At 36.2% G+C, this 19297-nt stretch overlaps 1 protein-coding gene across 1 annotated transcript in view; it reads right to left on the bottom strand.

Annotated features, from left to right (window-relative positions):
• Nucleotides 1-19297, bottom strand: part of MALRD1 (MAM and LDL receptor class A domain containing 1) — a 702910-nt gene that overhangs the window by 590554 nt on the left and 93059 nt on the right. The window contains 2 exon segments of the mRNA XM_033209380.1: nt 6959-7056; nt 15773-15919. Coding sequence (XP_033065271.1) covers nt 6959-7056; nt 15773-15919 — 245 coding nt within the window.

Genomic DNA, 19297 nt, shown 5'->3' with positions numbered 1-19297 from the left:
TGAACAAAGGTTATTGATACAGCTCACAATTTTTTTAATTCATTGTTTTTTCTATTTCCTTTTAGGTTCAGGGGTACATGTGAAGATTTGTTACATAGGTAAGCACGTGTCACAGGGGCTTGTTGTACAGATTATTCAGTCACCCAGATACTAAGCCTTGTACCCAACAGTTATCTTTTCTGCTCTTCTCCCTCCTCCACCCTCCCCACTAAAGTAGACCCCAGTGTCTGTTGTTTCCTTCTTTGTGTTCATGTGTTCTCATTATTTAGCTCCCAACTTGTAAGTGAGAACATGTGGTATTTGGTTTTCTCTTCCTGTGTTAGTTTGCTGAGATAATGGCCTCCAGCTCCACCCATGTTCCCACAAAAGACATGATCTTGTTCTTTTTATATGGCTGCATATTCCATAGTACCTAGGCACCACTCTTTCTGTATACAATTTGTCATAGATGGGCATCTAGGTTGATTCCACGTCCTTGCTACTGTAAATAGTGCTGCAATGACCATTCACATGTATGTGTCTTTATGATAGAATGATGTCTTTTTTCTTTTTTTGAGACAGGGTTTCACTCCAGTTGTTCGGGCTGGAGTGCCGTGGCATGTTCACGACTCACTGCAGCCTCAACCTCCCAAGCTCAGGTAATTCTCCCACCTCAGCCTCCTCAGTAATTGGGACTACAGGCATGCACCACCACGCCCAGCTAATTTTTTTTTTTTAATTTTTAGTAGAGATGAGGGTTTCACCATGTTACCCAGACTGATCTTGAACTCCTGGACTCAAGCAATCCACCCGCTTCACCTGCCCAAAGTGCAGGGATTACAGGCGTGAGCCACTGCCCCGACCTACAGTAGACTAATTTCTATTATTCTGAGTATATATACCCAGTAATAGAATTGCTGGGTGGAATGGTAGTTCTGCTTTTAGCTCTTTGAGGAGTTGCTATACTGCTTTCTGCAATGGTTGAACTAATTTAGACTCCTATCAACAGTGTATAAGCATTGCTTTTTCTCCACAACCATGCCAGCATGTTATTTTTTGACATTTTAATAATGGCCATTCTGACTGGTGTGAGATCGTATCTCATTGTGGTTTTGATTTGAATTTCTCTAATGATCAATTTTAAGTTATTGATACAAGATGTGATTTCACACAAGCAGTACTCAAGTATGCAAACTCTGTGCCTCTCAGCCTGGTATATGCCAGTAGCAGAACACTAAACCTTAAACTCCAAATCATGAAATATGTCATAAATTCCTCACAGAACTTATTATAGTAATTTGTGTTTTCCAGATATTCCGTTAATATGTATTGGAAAAAAAAGAAGAAATGAGTGGACTGTTAATATCGGTGCTTAAGTAAATGCCTGTAAACATTCAGAAATGTATATAGAGAGAAAATAGAGAGAGAGAGAGAGAGAGAGAGAGAGAGAGAGAGAGAGAGAGAGAGAAAAGAGAGGAAGAAAGATAATCTGTTCCATGTCAAAAAATGTATAAGGCATTAAGGGTCCTTAGGGACCTTTGAGTCTTTTGGAGAAAGAGTGGCAAAAGAAAATGAGCATTTAATTATAATGAGCATAACTACCAAAGTGTGAAAATAGTGTGGCTATTAAATTTAAATTAATTAAAATTAAAGTGAAAAATTCAGTTTCTCAGTTATGTTTTTGTTGTTGTTGTTGTTGTTGTTGTTTTTGAGACAGAGCTTCGCTCTGTTGCCCAGGCTGGAGTGCAGTGGCGCAATCTTGGCTCACTGTTGCCTCCGCCTCCCAAGTTCAAGCAATTCTCCTGCTTCAGCCTCCCAAGTAGCTGGCACTATAGGCACGTGCCACCATGCCCAGCTAATTTTTGTATTTTTAGTAGAGATGGGGTTCCACCATGTCGGCCAGGACGATCTTGATCTGCTGACTTCGTGATCCATCCTCCTTGGCCTCCCAAAGTGCTGGGATTACAGGCATGAGCCACTGCGCCCGGTCTCTCAGTTATGTTTTAATGCTCAATACCTAGCTCTGTGTAGCTAGTAGCTACTATACTTAACATAGGGGACATTATCCATCTTCCCAGAATGTCGCATTGAACAGGTCTGCAAAGCATGTAAGTGAAAATGAAACCAAACATTCAAATTTTATTTACTACTTGATCATTTTTAAAGGAAATTTTATTGACGCATGCCTGAATCATTCAAAAGCAGTTAAGTAAAATGTTAATAAAAAGGGCTTGCTTTTATTTTTCTTGGGTCTCCATTAAGGCAGATTTTATAGATAGTATGACTATATTCAAGACTTTGAACCACTGCATTCAAGAGAATTTCATGTGGTCAAAAAAGTTTCCAACAAAGCAGTTCTTTTTGAATATTGAAGACAAAAATGGAAGCTCCAATTATTTTATTTTTAATTGTATTCTTATGATTTTAAATTATTTCTATTTTTAAAGTATCTAAATATGTACATATTAAATCATATATTTTACTGCCAAAGGAAAGAGTATCTGGTGATTTACAGCAGTTACTGCATATGGGTAAGTTCCTAAGCTGCAGGACAGTCTTAGTTTCATTGGCTCTTGTTTCTGTACAGTGCCTCTGGGGCCTTGGACTCTCTGACACTTTAGTCTGGGACACCCAAGGTGTCCCAGGTCATGATTCAGAAGTTTAAAATGGCACCCAACGTCATGATTCAGAAGTTTAAAATGATTTCTTATTTTTCTGTTTTCTTTTTTTTTTTTTTTTTTAATTTTGATCGTCTCTTGTTGAAACTCTCCTCTTCAAATTTTCTGCCAATTTTTTCAACTTGCCTATGGCCGTTGTTCTAATTCCTTCTCAATCTCAGAGCTCCTTGGTCAGATCTTCATGGCCATTCTCTATTTTATTTCAAACCCTCAGCAAACTCTGTCTTCTCTGCTTCACATCAGACCCTTTATGCCTTCCTCAGTCTGCTTATTGCCACACTTATTGCACCTTTATAAGATCTAGAATACGAAGATACAGAAGAACAAGCATAGCCAAAAAAGCAAAATAAATAAATGAGCGAAATGAAAAAAAACAAGCTAAGATATCTACAGCTGCTCAAAATTCAGCTAGGAATATGTATATATTGAAAGAGGGAATCATTCATCACATACATAAACACACAGACACACAAACACATCCCTCACCATTACCATAGTGATTTTTATGGCTCTTAGTCAATTACACTTTTTCCTGGGCATTCTTTTCCTGAACAAGCTTACATTCAGGTTTAGAATCTTCAATAAAACAGAATCTGTTTTTCTAGTTTAAATGATTAATCTTCAGGTGCTTTGATGAACAGAGTGGAGAGAGAGCACCTGCTCGTCCTTTCCTCTGTAGACCGTCGCTTCCTCTAGAATCCATTAGCTCTTGTAACATTGATTTCTGGATTAAACACAATGACCAGGGACTACAGCACAACTGTACCATTCCAGAACATGCCCCAAAATTATTTTTTTTTCTAAATTGTTCTTTGACTCGAGTTCATTGTCCTACTTTGGGGACATTGTAAGACATGGCCTTTCAAAACTCTTTGAGATTTGTAAGTAGAGTATTATTATTATACTGGACTCACCCTCTTGTAGCTTGGAGCATTTTACACTGAATTGCTGTCAGTATCCCCCACTAAACTACATTTTGTTAGAGCAAGTATGTGTTTAGGTTGTTGCCATTATATTCCCTGCATCGAGGACTGTGATCAACACACAGTAGATAAGCAATATATATGTGTTGGATGGTAGGTATAATGTTTACTTTGGTATCATAGCAAGCACTCAAGAGGAGAAGTCTCAGAATAACTATTTTTAGTTTTGTTTTTTTCTTTTTACTTCCTTGAATCTGAACCACATGTGGCCCTCTCTGTATTGGCAGACTCAAATGTGTAGGCTGGCCCTAATAAACTTTACTTTGGGATCCAACCCATCTCTGGTTTCATCTACCTTTGTCCTGATTTCCTCATTCATATTTGTAAAACAATCTATGAATTATCTTTTACTGAAGGAATATTAATGTAATTGCAAAACAAGTTGGAGAATTAAAAACAAAAGAAAGATCAATAGATGAACATACAAACTAATCTTGAAAGCAAAAGCTTCATATTATCCATCTTCCTGTATTTAATTGTGAAGTCCTAAAAGTAAGAGATTATGTTACTTACACAGTAACCCAAATATGAGAACTCAGAAAATATTAGTACGCACATTAATTCCCTTTATACTTTATGTTTCCTAGTTAATTGTAAACAGTAACAGCATTTCAACAGCATAAGATAGAATAGCCTTGGGCTTCCTCGTGTTCTGTTAGTCCTATCTCATATTTCAAAGAAAAATGCCAATTTTCCACTAGTGGTTGAAGGGACTTTTGAAGTCCGCATCTTGAACAATGATTAGCTGCGGGAACAATTGTCCATGCTGATGCCATGTGTTGGCCACATATAAAGTACAACGTAATCCATGCAAACTGGCCCTAAAATTGTGCTGCTAGAAATGGCAACTCACAAGAAAGCTCAAGTTGCTTTAAAGTCCTTTCAAAAAAAGAAAAAATTCTTAACTGTATTAGCCTGATAGGATTATGTAGGAAAAAAAAAAAAAAACATATAATTTCAGAAAACGAAGGCTTTAATCATGTCAAAGTACCCCACACTGGTCATCTCACTGCTTGACTCAACTACCTTATAATGAAGAACACTGGTTCCATGAAAGCACTATTATGAATACGTTCCAATTCAGAGGACTGGCTAGATTTTCCAATTACCCAAGAAGGTAAGAATTTGTTTTGTTTGCTTATTCTGTAACTTTTATGTAAGAAAATATCACATATTGTCACAAACTTATAAGAACAGTCATATTACAGTCTTAGAAAAATCCTGAGAACTTTAGCTATGTGTATCTCAGACTATCAATAATATTCTCCTACAGTCTAGTCCTACTTCCTAAACTGGAAAGCATTATAAAGCAACTCAAATATCCTTCCTGCTCACTCAAAGACTCCTAAAATTCAAACACATAGAGAAAAGCATGAAAAACAAATATCTCTTCTGGCAGTCTGTAGTGACTCCTTGAAACAGTCTCCGTTTTTCAAAAACCAAGGCAAACCATGAAGTCAGCATCCACAGCCTTTAGAGATCGAAGCCTTGGTTTCGACATAAACTAGCAAGCACTCAAAGTGTCCATGACAGCATTTTCACTGAGACCCCACCTAAATAACAACCCCAACCCCAACTAAGTCACAAATTTCAGCAAAAATTAAGTGTCCTCAAGTGGAAACAATGATAAACTGAAACTCAATCCTGGCGACCACAAATCAATGGCTATCAGGAAGCATACAATGATGGGAAACACAGATTACCTTTTAAAATCATATACATGTGTTGATTTCTCAAGGACTCCAGGTGAGTCATAGGAATTTCTAATACACTCTTAATATCTTCAAATTTGTGTAAAGCAGGCAGAATTAACATATCGTATTCCTTTACATTCAATTTCTTCTATATAACTAACATTCATGGTCTCATCACATTAATATATGACCTTGAATTAAATCTAAGTTAGCTTGTACTTTCAAAGAACAAATGCTTCTGGACTTCTGGAGTTTCCCCTCCAAAAAAAAGAAAAAAAGAAAAAGAAAAAAAAAAAAAAACTCTGTATCTGTCTTTCTCTTTTTCTGTCTACCTTATAGGATTTAATTAAAATAAAGAGGTGGGAATGGGTAAAAGGCATTTGGATAAAATGGAAATGGAGACCAGGCAGTTGTTTTAATTCTTATTCTCACAAAGAAATGGGAAGAAACAAAAAACAAAAGAAAGGAAAAGAAAGTATCTTTAGGACTTTAAAATAAAGTATCTATGGGACATCACTATTAAGAACTCAGGACACTCCCACTTAGGCTTATTCCAAACTGAAAGTATAACTAGGTTTATACCTGGGAATAATATGTCACTTATCACCAGGGATGCCCAAGCAAATTGCTGTAACACTACACTTACAGGTAGTGAATGTACTGTGTGGCACTATTGATCTCTTCAATATTTTCTGACAAGTAAAGATGAAAAAATGAGCTGAAATCCTAAGGGCGAGAGGCATGTTGGAGCTCTCAAAAGGACTGAAAACAAGACAAGTTGAATAGAGACCCCTGATTTAGGTGTTACTTTTATGGAAAGCAAAGGAATTATGTTGGCTGAATTAAGATTATATTTGGTACACATATACCAATGTTTGGTACAAACATTGTTTACCTATTATGTACCAAATATTTTGCCAGGTGCTTTATTTAATCACATTTTAATCTTTGTCATTATTCCATACAATCGTGTATGCTTCCAGTGTAAATGCTGACATTTAATCCACAGAATCATGTATGTTTCTGGTGTAGACACTAAGTCTCAAAAGGAATATACAATTTGTCTGAGCCACAGTTAGAAAGTGGCAAAAGAGACTTGAGCCAAGTCTGACTCGTCCGTCCTCTCTAATACGCTGCTGAAATAAAATGAGTATTTCACTGCTTGGTTTGTGTTTACCTGGCACCAGAGGAATAATTTGAAAAACTCAAATTTCAGTAAATATAATCATTTTTTCTGTTTACATTTATCTTTACTTACTCATTCGTCTTTCTTTCAACAAACACTTATTTAACTGACTTCATTTTTTTCAAAGCACACTGTTGGCCAAACATTTTGGCAATATGTATCCACAGTTTTAGATTATTGAAATGACTGTGTGAAAAGAATATAAAATAACAGAAAGCTTCTTTAATAGCCACCCCCCACCAAAGAATGGTGCCAGTTACGTGTTACAAATGGTCTTTTAGAAGGACATGGCATTTCGTGTTGAAATAGCGCATATAAATCTCTTAATTCATCATTAAAGTGATAGTAAAACATGGCAGGCATTTACTAGCAGAGTAACCCAAGCCCAGCGATTTACAACCACAGAATGGCCAATGGAAATTCAGAACAGTTGATTACCTGACATGGGTTAGAGGCAGTGAGCAATTTTGTAAGAACAGGACTTCCAAGCTTGGCCACCCCGGGGGAGTGCTGTGCCTCCAAATAAATAAATGATCCTGCAAAAACAAAGGGAAAGTCATACAGATACAAGTTCTCTTACACACTTAGCTGTTCTTTGCTCCAGAATCTTATCCTTGCACATATTAAACTATCAATTAAATAAGGAAAATTACATTTTTACATATTTACTATTATGGTTTGTAGATAACAACTAGCATTTATATATGTATAACATTAAATACCTAAACTAACATTTAATCAATTAAAACAAGCTCTTGATCCAAATCACCTGAACAAACATTTTTATTGGCTTCATTTATGTCATAGAGTTTGACATCAAATTAAATGAAGCTTCTAAGCTGACAATTAGATATTCAACATGCCCTTCATGAAATACCCACAAGAGCTTTATTTTTTAGTTTCCTCACAAAGTACTGAAGGATATAAGCTTATGGAATGAATTTTAGTTTCTCAGGTTTGACATTGTTGTCTGTGCTAGAGGGGATGAAAGCTTAATTAAAGATCTAATCTGAACATTAACAAAATAACCGCTTTTAGATTTTAACTACGACGGATGTGCTCATAGCAAACGTGCAGGGGATAACATCTCTCAGCAGCTTAAAAGATCACATGTTCGGAGCTGCTGTCTGGGGTAGTTTCACTGAATATTGAAGACTTACAAGGAAGGCTATACTCAACAATGTCAAGGTCTGATCCTGCCCTTTGATAATCACAATGATGGGCAATTTGGAAAACCAACTATTTTCAGTGGAAAATACCATATTCAGAGAGTGATTTTCCTAGATACAAGTTAATGCTGACTGCACAGAAAGGAAAGGATTTAGAATTAGAATGTATTTTATAGACTCCACCATGTGTTAAACCAAACAACCAAGGGTGTGAGTCAGCAGTGCCATCTTTGAGTAGGAAAAATATAAACCCAAGTTTATATTGTTTTTAAATCTCAAAACCAACTTGGAAAGATAAAGATTACTGTTCCCAAATTCCAAACTATGGGTAATGGAAACAGCAATGCAAGCAAGTTCATTAAATTCTCTATGCTTCACCTAGAAAGGAAAAGAGTGGAAAAAGGTCACTTTGAAAAATTCTTCCACCTAAAAACGCTCAGGTTTAGGTAAAATTCAAATGAATATTTTTAAAAAGACAATCAAAATTCTAAAAACAAATGAACCAGTATTCAAAGACCTTACTCCTCCAGTCATTTAAAAGAATATACACGATTTCAAACAAGCAGTTAATGAAGGTGAGAACATGTACACATTAAGACACCAAAATCTGAAAGGAGCAAAAGGCCTGAAAAATCATTTAGACAACAAAAGTAACTGAAAAAGTAATGAAAAGAAAACCTAACAAGAAATGTATGGTGCCACATCTGAGTTAAATTTAATTTTCTTTTCTTTTTTTTTTTTTTCCTGAGACAAGGTCTGGTTCTGTCACCTAGGCTAGAGTGCAGTAGCATGATTATGACTCACTGCCGCCTGGAACTCCTGGGTTCAAACAATCCTCCAGCTTTAGCCTCCCACTGGGACTGCAGGAGCACACTACCACATACAGCAAATTTTTCCATTTTTTTGTAGGGACAGAGTCTCAAACTCCTAACCTCAAGCAATCCTCTTGCCTTGGTCCTTCAAAGTACTTGGATTTCAAGCATGAGCCACTGTACCTGGCTCACTATTTAATTTTTAAAAAACAAACATTTGCAACATTATTCGAGGAACCTCAGATCTTAGAAAAATATGGAGAGCTCCCTGATTCATTTTAGGTTGCCAGAATATCTTCAATTTTTAATAAAACTGATGAAAACAGGACAAAATTTAAAACTCTAGAAAGCAACCTCACTTGTGAGCATAGGAACAAATATTCTAATTAAAATGATATCGAATAAATTTGAAATCGTTATCCAAAAATAGTGTGTCTTGATTAATCTGAGCCTTCTGAGAATGGAGGTTTGGTTTAATTTAGGAGCTCATTCACCACATTCAATTACATCAACAAATGAAAGTATCAAATCATAGAATCCTATCTAAATGTTGAAAAGACTATGAAAAACCAGTGAACAATTTCAAGTCACAAACCTTAATAAAATAAAAGGAAATAATTAAATAAAGACTAATGAACAACCCCAAAATAAATAGCATTCTAAATGGCAAATGACAAAACAATAATTAAAATGAGAAATGACATAATATATTTCTGTCATAATTATCAATTAGAGATAATAGTAGATAATATATATTATCTTAGACTAATATTATCGTAAAGGTCTGGTGAATGTAGAAGCCAAGGAAATAAAACATCTAGTAGACATTATAGGAAGAGAGAGGCAAAGTTCTCATGTTTTACTAATATTATAATTGTAAAAATAGAAAGCCAAAGTATTCTATTTTTTATAATTATAGTATCATTTAAACAATTTGGCAAGCTAAATGGAAACAGATATATTATAAAAATTACTTCTCTTAACTTAGCAGTAAGTTTCTAGATATAGAAACAGCAAGAAATGTCCAACTCCTGATAGCAAAATTAACTTTTTTAAATGTAGGAATAAATTTAACAGAAAAGGGACATGATTTATATGAAGAACATTATAAACTTTGTGAAAGACTACAAACTCCCTGGTTAGATGTAAAGAGAGAACATGTTTCTAGATGGAAAGATAATAGAATTAAAATATGAAGTTATTGACCATTGATTGGGAAGCTAAATGCTATCCTACGATAATTTTAACCAAATATTTAGAAAGTTGATAATACTGTGTTAAAATTAATATGTGCAGGTAAGGGGTATAGAGAGCCTAAACTCTGACCACAAGCCCAGGGACTTCTAGGAATATGTCCCTTGATTTATCTTCCTATAAGCCTGCTCTAAACAATGAACCAAGTTGGAAAAATGTGGAATTTACCAATTTTATTCCTGGTAATGGCAAGGAGTTTACTTCTGGTAATCAGAATTGTTTATTGTAAAACTCTTACACACCCACATATCCCAGAGGGGCTATGTGATCTGCACAATATAAAAATTAAAGGAGGGAGTGAATAGTCTCCCTGGGTTAAAGTGTTCACATCTGGCTCAACCTCATCTTCTGCAAAACATGCATCCTTGTTAATGCACGGGCCTAAAAGTAACACCTCACACGTTTTGAGAACATTACAGGCCAGTCTCTATAACTTTTACAAATGCAAAAGCTATAAACAAGCATTACCATATAGAATGAAGAAATAAATAATAAATAAAACTATTCCAATTAGGTTTGGTTCCAGAGTGCAAGGGGGTTTAATATTTAAAAAATCAATTTACCTTATAGACAAAAAAGATAATCTGACAATCATATGATCATAATAGATGCTGAAAAATATTGAAAATTTTTAACATACATTCAATTTTTTTATTTTTTTAAAAAGTACACTCTGAATATAAGGGAGCATTCTTATATGATAAAGAACACAATTTTTCAGTAAGAATGGCACTTAAGGTTCAACTATTGACAGCTTTTCCTCTGAGACAGAAATAAGACAAGTCCAGCAGCTATCACCAGTTCTATTCAACACATTCTAGAAATTCTATCCAGTACATAAAACAACAAAAGAAAAATAGAAATGTTAATATTTAGAAAAAAGGAAATAAAATTGTCATTATTTGCAGACAAAATAATTGTGATCCTAGAAAATAAAATATATATGTATAAGTTCTTAACTATGATAAATAAAATTACCAAGGCCACTGGATACAAGGTCAATATTTTCTATAAAAAATGCATTTCTATATGTCAGTAATAATTAAAATAAGAAGTTCTTTAAATGTAACATTTATAATAGCACAAAAACCTAGGAAAATATTGGCAAAAGATTTTCAAAATCTCTACACTGAAAGCTGTAAAATATTATTTAGTAAAATTAAAGAACCCAAATAAATTGAGACATTGGAAACATTTGAAAAAATATTTTTCAGTGAAATGCAAATAAATATTACATATGAGAAAGCATTGTATACCCATTAATTGGAAATTTTTAAAGAGAATTATAATGCCTCTTGCTGGTAGGAAAACAGGAAAAAGTACTCCCATTTTGCCACTGAAAATTGAAGTACTAAAGTTTCAGGGGAAATGAATCTATAAATATTTATTGAAAGTATAAATACATATCTTGATTTAAAAATATAGGAATCTCACTCCTAGTTATCTATTGCATAAAATCGAAAGTATCCTACGTGAGGAAATGTGTACAATAATAAATTTGAAACACTGTCATGATATTGATGTCACTGGATAGGGGAATGGCTAGATACATTATAGTATATCCAAATCAAATAAATTTAGCTAAATAAACAAACATGAATTAAATTTCTTCTGATTCCAGGTAAGACTGAGTATCACAGACCAGATTTTATCTTCTGTCTTAAACTAGCAAAAAAAATTAGATAAAAGTATATTTAGCATGGATTGTCAAATACAGGACGATGGGAATGCAGGATAGTGATAGATCACAGGACAGTGATCTCTGAGAGACAGGAAACAAACGAGTTAGGTCCTGTAATTTCCACAGCTTACTGCCTAGATAGAGTTTCCAGGTGTCTGTGCAGAGGGGAAACACAGGAGTGTGGTGGTCTCCTCGAGTTGAAACAGATACAGTTGGTGCTTTGGGGAGATCCACATGGGTAGAATTCGTAAGACAGAGTGCCAGCTGCCCCTTTCAGGTACTGGAGCTTTGTAAAGACAGCAAGCTCCAGAGATCTGCAGACAGTCCCCGCTAAATCGCCATGTAAGGACCAATCGTGTGCATGGATTGGAGAAAACTACCTGAGTCTGGGGGTAAAAAAACACCTGAAATGGATACCTGGAACATTTCCTGAAGGTCACAGAAAGTCAAGAATGGTGGAGTTCTCTCACCACCCAGAGTCCAAAAATAAACAGACATAGGCATTGGATAGAGAACCCAAACCAAATAAACACTTGTGTCCAGACAAAAACACATATGCAAATTTGACAGTGTTTTTACTCATATTCAACAATATTTGGAAACAATCCAAGTGTCCTTCAGCTGGTTAGTGGATAAAGTATGGTTCATCCACACAATGGACCCAACTACTCAGCAGTAAAAAAGGAAGGAACTATGGCTGAAGCTAGTGACATGGATGAGTCTCAAGTCCTTTATGCTAATTGAAAGAAGGCAGAATCGAAATGCTTGAAAATGATTCCATTTTCAAGACATTCTGGAATAGGCAATACAGTAGGGATAGAAATCAGAACACTGGTGTTGGGGGTTGGAGGTGGGAGAATCATTGAGTATAAAATGGCACTAAACAACATGTGGGCAGGAATAGAATTGTTTTATATCTTCATTTTTATGATGGTTACACAATTGTATATGTTTGTTAGAACTCAGTGAACTGTACACTAAAATGGTTGAATTTTACATTTAACCAATAATTTACCATAAAAAATGAAAAAAAAAGGCAGTATTTGATGACTTGGAGCAACTGCCATAAGCTATCTTTAGTAACAAGATAGGACAATAGTTACAAGATAATATATTTCTTATAAAATAAACAATCACAGAAACACATATAGTTTTGAATATGTGTGTATCTACTATGTATGTATCTGTGTGGGACTACATGAACTTAGATAAAAGTGGTAGATAATTAACATGAGTTGCCTACTTTGATGGAAATTTAGCAGAGTAGGAATAGTAAGGTAGAAACCAAGCAAAAAAGGAAGGAAGGAAATTCAAGACTTAATTACACACATACCCACAAAAACTACATAATTATCAACATATTCAACCTGGTCAACATGGTGAAACCTCTGGCTCTACTAAAAATACAAAAACAAAAAATCAGCCGGGTGTGGTGGTGGGCAGGTGGGCACTAAGTAGTCCCAGCTACTTGGGAGGATAAGGCAGGAGAATTGCTTGAACCTGGGAGGTGGGGTTTGCAGTAAGCATAGATCACACTACTGCACTCCAGCCTGGGCAACTGAGTGAGACTCTGAGATAGATAGATAGATAGATAGATAGATAGATAAAAAGAACGAGAGAGAAAGAGAGAAAGAGAGAGAGAAAGAAAGAGAAAGAAAGAAAGAGAAGGAAGGAAAGGGAAAGAAAGAAAAAGTTGTAAAAGCTGCAATCTATGTTTAAGGCTCTAAGAACAAAATGAACTCGAACTTCACTTTCTTAGATATCAGAACTATTAGGCTGCCTCTGACTCTACCAGAAACTTCCATTTCACTTTCCTTTCTCTTCCTGGTCCTTTTTTTTTTTAATTCTCCTCCTCACTTGCAATTTAAAACCACTACTGATTCTCTCTCTCTCTAATTCTCTTTATATATATAGGCCCTTTCTAAAATGAGAAAGACTGTGTTTTTGTCCCTCACACTCTGGGTGAGACCAGCTGCCCCTAGTTTTATCAGTCATATTGTTATCTTCCACTATTCTTCATCTCACTGGAAAAGAATGAGTCTTTGAACATCGAACACAGGGGCTCTACTAGAATCTTTTCCATGCAAATCATAGTTATGTAGTAATTATAAGATAGTAAGAGATTAAAGGTGAATTATAAACATATTTTCTAATTGTCTTATCTGTGCTATTCCTAGTCTTATTAGAATGGACAATAAATATCTATTAATATTTATGGAGCTCTTACTAGATGAAAAACCTTCACAGGTGTTATTTCATCTAATCCTCATAACAAGTCCACAGGGAAGCTACTTTTCTTTTATTTTCTATCTAATAAAACTGAAGCACCTTAGTATTTAGACATGGGTGCAGTGTCAACATCCTGACAGAACCCTGGGCAGCCCGTGCTCTTCCCTAACTGACTACGGTAGTGCTCACATCAGACCACCATGACACACTGTCTGCACAGCTTCCCTTTGGGAATCACTGCCTTGGCTTAGGCCTTCATCATGTCTCACTGATATTTCTTCAGCACATCCATGTTTTTTTCCACTCCGGCCTTTCACCCTCTCCATTCCCCTCATCTCAGCCAGAACAGTCCTTTAGAGCAAATTTGATTGGTCATGTGCTTTAATATGACTACCTGGGTCACCATCATCCTGCAGACACATTTCAAATTCCTCAGCACTCTCTAGAGTCCCCTTCCTTCCTCTCCTGTTTCATCATTTCTGTTCTCCTGTCCAATCATACATGTCTTTCATCCCTAACTACTACCATCTTTCTGCCCTCTTTTGGGATTCTTTCCTCCAATTAGGACATGATCCCTCCCACCTCTCTTTGGTTCTGCCTTCTCTCCATAATTCCTTACTTCTGGCTCCCTGACTACTTTTCATTTCCCTTCAGTGCTCAGTTCAGGAGTCATTTCCTTCAGTAAGGCATCTCGAATTCATCTGAATCACCTTCCATCCCTCTTAAAGCATCCTCATAACTGACTGCAATTCCTTGCTTATCTACTTCAGTTACCAGACTCAGACCACCTCAAAGGCAGGGATCATAGTGTCCATCTTTGTGCATTCAGGTATCGTATATGCTATGTATTTAATAATTGACTTGAACAGAGGAAAAGTAAAATATTATATGAGTTTAGAGAAAATATGCTCTTAATACATAGTTCCAATGATTTATAGTCCCCTATCTATTTTAAACTTTAAACTTAATATAGTCTGCCACAAATGTTAAATAAATGAGTCATGGCACAAAAGCAAAAATTAAGAACTTACCACACTGTTAAACAACAAACTGGGTTTACGGCTGTAGCCAACAGATGGATGGTTAAATTCTCCCACCCCATCCCCTAGTATCCTCACCCACTACCACCAACCCTAATTTCCAATGGCTGTAATTAAAAATATGATCAATACTTATTTTTGGTATAATTCTTTGGAAGTCTGAAAGAAGAAACAAATAAGATAATGTTCAATGAGGTTGAAAGATGACCTACAGTACAAGTACAGTTGTGCTATTATAAGGCTGGCCAGGTGTGGTGGCTCACTCTTATAACCCCAGCAGTTTGGGAGGCTGAGGTGAGAGGATTGCTTGAGGCCAGGAGTTCGAGATCAGCCTGGGCAACACGGAGAGACAGCGTCTTTACTTAAAACATATACATTTAAGAAGTAAAGTTAATATGATGCTAACTTATATGGCATCATATATGGGGAATGACATCCGATGATAAATGTAAACAAAACAAAAAAGAGAACAAACCCTTTCTCTTTTATTGGTGTTTCACAGACACTTATTAGAATACCACAGGTAGTTATGGTTCCTATTTTAAGAGGATATGTAAACACTGGAATGACGGTTAAAAATATATATGTGGAAGAATAAGACTGTTTGTTATAAAGAAGCATGAAGAGTGATTAAATTTCATTCAAGTATTTGTAGATTTATTTTACAGATAGTGCTAAATCTCTGTTCTCAGTTCCCAGAAACAAGATTAGACTATTTTTCTTCCTGTTTTGAAAAAACTGGATTGCTCTAAAAAGAAGGCAAGTCTACTGTACTCGATTCTGGGCAACTTGAGAAAATGATCAGAAAACTTTTCCACCTCTTTATGCCTTTAACCCAATCTTATAAAAATTGCAACAACAAAAATGTTGGTGATTAAAACAATGCTCCTTTCAGGGAACTCAATTACCCACCAATTACTAACTTGGTCAGGAGGTTTTAAAGCAAGACAAACCAGAGTTCCATGTATATAGCCTACAGAAGAAAAATGAAAATACATAGTATCATCATTCCACAACATGCATTAAAGAAAACTAATTTTTTTTTCTTAAAGAGGAAAATGTCCTACCATGATTCATGTTTGCTGTGTGCTCAGCTGCAGGGAAGTGGTGCTCTCCAGTATTCAATCCTTTCATCAGCTTCCAGTGTGAATCTTCTGTGAGAAATCGCTCCCAGCCACAGAAACCCGACTCAAAGTCACAGGTGAGATGCTTTGCTGTTACACGTGGAAGAGAAAAAGGTGAGGAGAAATGAAGAGAATGCAGGGAAACGCTGCTCTGCATTAGCTAATCATCTTAGGAGGCCTGCAAAATTATTCTTCTTGGTAGTGAATGTTCTCTGATTCTCAGAATAGCTTGCCTTTATCCAGTCCCACACAATATCCCAGGTACTGTGTGAGGCATGACCCTTCCACATGCTTCTATCTGTAAGTCTGGTACATTTCATTCTAGTTGGCCATTTCCATTGTATTTAATGATGCAAGGTGGAACTCCAGAGCTTTTCAGGGAGTAACTAATTTGCTTGCCCAGTATAAACCTGCTGAGATGGTAGTTTAAAGGAAGAAAATCCACTGGGAAGGGAGAAATTTAAATTAATTCTGGACACGCAAACAACTTGAGGTCAGCATCTCAGTATTCATTTTATTATTCTATCCTAACACTTTCTCAAAAAAAATGCCTAGCCATTTTGGAATTGCAGGTAAATTAGATATTCTGAACTGAGCTTGTGTTATCTTTTGTCTTTTCTTTATTTTTTTTTTTTAGGCGGAGTCTCGTTCTGTCGCCCAGGCTGGAGTGCAGTGACACAATCTCAGCTCAATGGCTCAATGCAATCTCCACCTCCTGGGTTCAAGCAATTCTCCTGCCTCAGCCTCCCAAATAGCTGGGATTACAGGCACATGCCACGATGCCCGAATATTTTTTGTATTTTTTAGGAGAGACAGTGTTTCACTATGTTGGCCAAGCTGATCTTGAACTCCTGACCTCAAGTGATCTGCTCATCTTGGCCTGCCAAAGTGCTGGGATTACAGGCATGAGCCACTGTGCCCAGCCTGAGCCTGTCTTCATTTAATATATAACTCAAAAGTTGCCAAGTACTTAATTTCCTCCATTTATCATAAAAGAACTGGTTCTAGAGAAAGTCAGTGTTTGGAGCATACTTTATAGGCACCTTTCACAGTTTTGACACCAGATTTATGAGAGAAAAATAGACGGTTTCATAAGACTGGGCATTCAACTAGAAAGTCTAATAGCTTGATTTGTGCTTTTAAGAAATTCATTTTTATGTGCTTAAATTTCATTTTCCTAAAATAAGAATCATAGTATCCGACTATCTTAGATAGTACTTTTGGGGAAAAATTAATACAATTAATTTACAAGCTTATTCCTAAATATTCCTCCTTATGCTGAGGCACTTTTCAAACAGTGGGGGAGAAAAGGAGAATTAAAGTGATTGTCAGAAAACATCCAAATTTTTGACAGGATTCCTAAGATCTTCATGCTATCGTCTTTAATAACAATAAAAAGAGCCGTACTACCACTGAGTTCCAAGTATGTAGCAGGTATTTTACATATATTACCCTTAATTCTTAACACTCGACATAGTAAATACCATTTCCTAAAAGAGAAAATTGGAACTCAGAACACGAAGCAACTTGCCCGGGTACATTTTAGTAAATGAGACATTGAGACTTTGAACCTCACACCAAAAGCTCATACTATGAAGCCTCCTTAAACCAGGAACTCTGTTTCATAATTTAAAAGATTCCATTGCCATGGGTTTGCTTCTGACCACTATATTCAACTTGTAAATGTTAAATAATATGGCCAATTTACCTAGCATATCGAATAAGCTCACTATATCCTAATAATCAAAGCATCTTCAAATCTCCGTATATAGGGACACCTGATTGTATAACCACATATTTTTATCCCTGATATGTCAACTATTAAAACATTGAAGTGTGGTATGCAAATGATAATGCCACTTCCGATTTCTCTACATGCAAATTGAACCTTTAGATCTGAAAGCCATGCTTGTTAGACAGTCATAGAATAGACAGTGGGTCTTCCATATCTGTGGGTTCCTTGTTGCAGATTCAACCAATCGTGGTTCAAAAATATAGTATTAGCAGGATGTGTAACCTGCAGATACAAGGGCTGACTTTTCCCCGGGGCTCAAGTTTTCCAGGAACTTAAGCATTCATAGATTTTGGTATAACATTTCTTTCATTACAAATGAATATTATTTTTTTCCTCTAAATGGATTTATCTACAAATAAAAAAACAACTAAATCAACTACAGTATAGTAATAAAAACATGCTGCAGATTGCCTAATGGTGCACTGATATGACAAGAAAGTGCAATTTCCCCATATACCTAGCTGGAAATCTATTGCTCTTGGCTATGCTTTTCTTTTCTCAGGTGTGTCTACAGAATTTATTGGATATGGTTATTGATAAAACAATACTCCCCAGGGGAGAGTGCCTTTTGTTTTTTGACACAATCTTGAGAACTTATAACATAGCTGTGACTTTCTCCTTGGGCATTCACAGAACCCTCTGGTCTAATTCTTTGGTCCTCTGTGAGCTCTGCCACCTTCTAGGCCACCTCCAAAATTTTGTCAGTTGGTGGAGTATGGAATACGGCATGTTCTCACTCATAGGTGGGAATTGAACGATGAGATCACTTGGACACAGGAAGGGGAACATCACAGACCGGGTCCTATTGTGGGGAGGGGGTAGGGGGGAGGGATAGCATTAGGAGATATACCTAATGTAAATGACAAGTTAATGGGCGCAGCACACCAACATGGCTCATGTATACATATGTAACAAACCTGCACATTGTGCACATGTACCCTAGAACTTAAAGTATAATAATAAAAAAAAAAAGAAATATTTAAGACTCAAACTACATACTTGGCCTCCGAAATGTGCTTCAAAGTTCCAAATTCTTGGCTGTGCATTTGACCAAGAAATTCTTCCACTTCACTACATGGGTACCCCCAAATCCTAGAACATACTTCCCTGGAATACAAAATCTTCCATGGGTAGAGTGACCACATGTCTGGCCTGGCCCAGGGTTGCTTCAATGCATGCCTGTTGTCCTAGCATCTTTTCCCTCTCTCAGTCCCTGTTTGAGTAATAAACGCAATATTGCACTGTTAGGGCAGCAAACTATGCATTGCTATACAAAGGAAGCAAATCCACGCAAAGAGCAATCTTCTTCATCGCAGAGAGCTGCTGAAGTCACCATCCTAATTTCCCCAACAAGGCAGTGGTGTGAAATGGCAATGAGATCGATGAGTGTGAACATGGAAAGTACCATATGGCTGATGCACCCCACACCCTTACCCAGACTCTTCACAATTGAGCTGGTCACTCAACCGCAAAGACGTAAAGAAAGAAGCTCTCAAGACAAAAGCAACTTTTGATTGTATGTATGTTGAAATTTGGCTTTAGGACAAAAGTTCAAACCATTTCTTTCATTACCTAGATGTTTTATCGGTTAAAAAATGTCAATCACTGTGCTTTTTACACAACGCTAAACACCACTATCCTTTGAAAAATGAAAATTAGCTTTCAAAATCCAT

The sequence above is a fragment of the Trachypithecus francoisi genome, unplaced genomic scaffold (genome assembly GCF_009764315.1).
Source record: "Trachypithecus francoisi isolate TF-2019V2 unplaced genomic scaffold, Tfra_2.0 Lachesis_group9, whole genome shotgun sequence".
Taxonomy (NCBI): Eukaryota; Metazoa; Chordata; class Mammalia; order Primates; family Cercopithecidae; genus Trachypithecus; species Trachypithecus francoisi.
The sequence above is the reverse complement of the archived record's forward strand: the minus strand, read 5'-3'. Positions and strand labels throughout refer to the sequence as shown.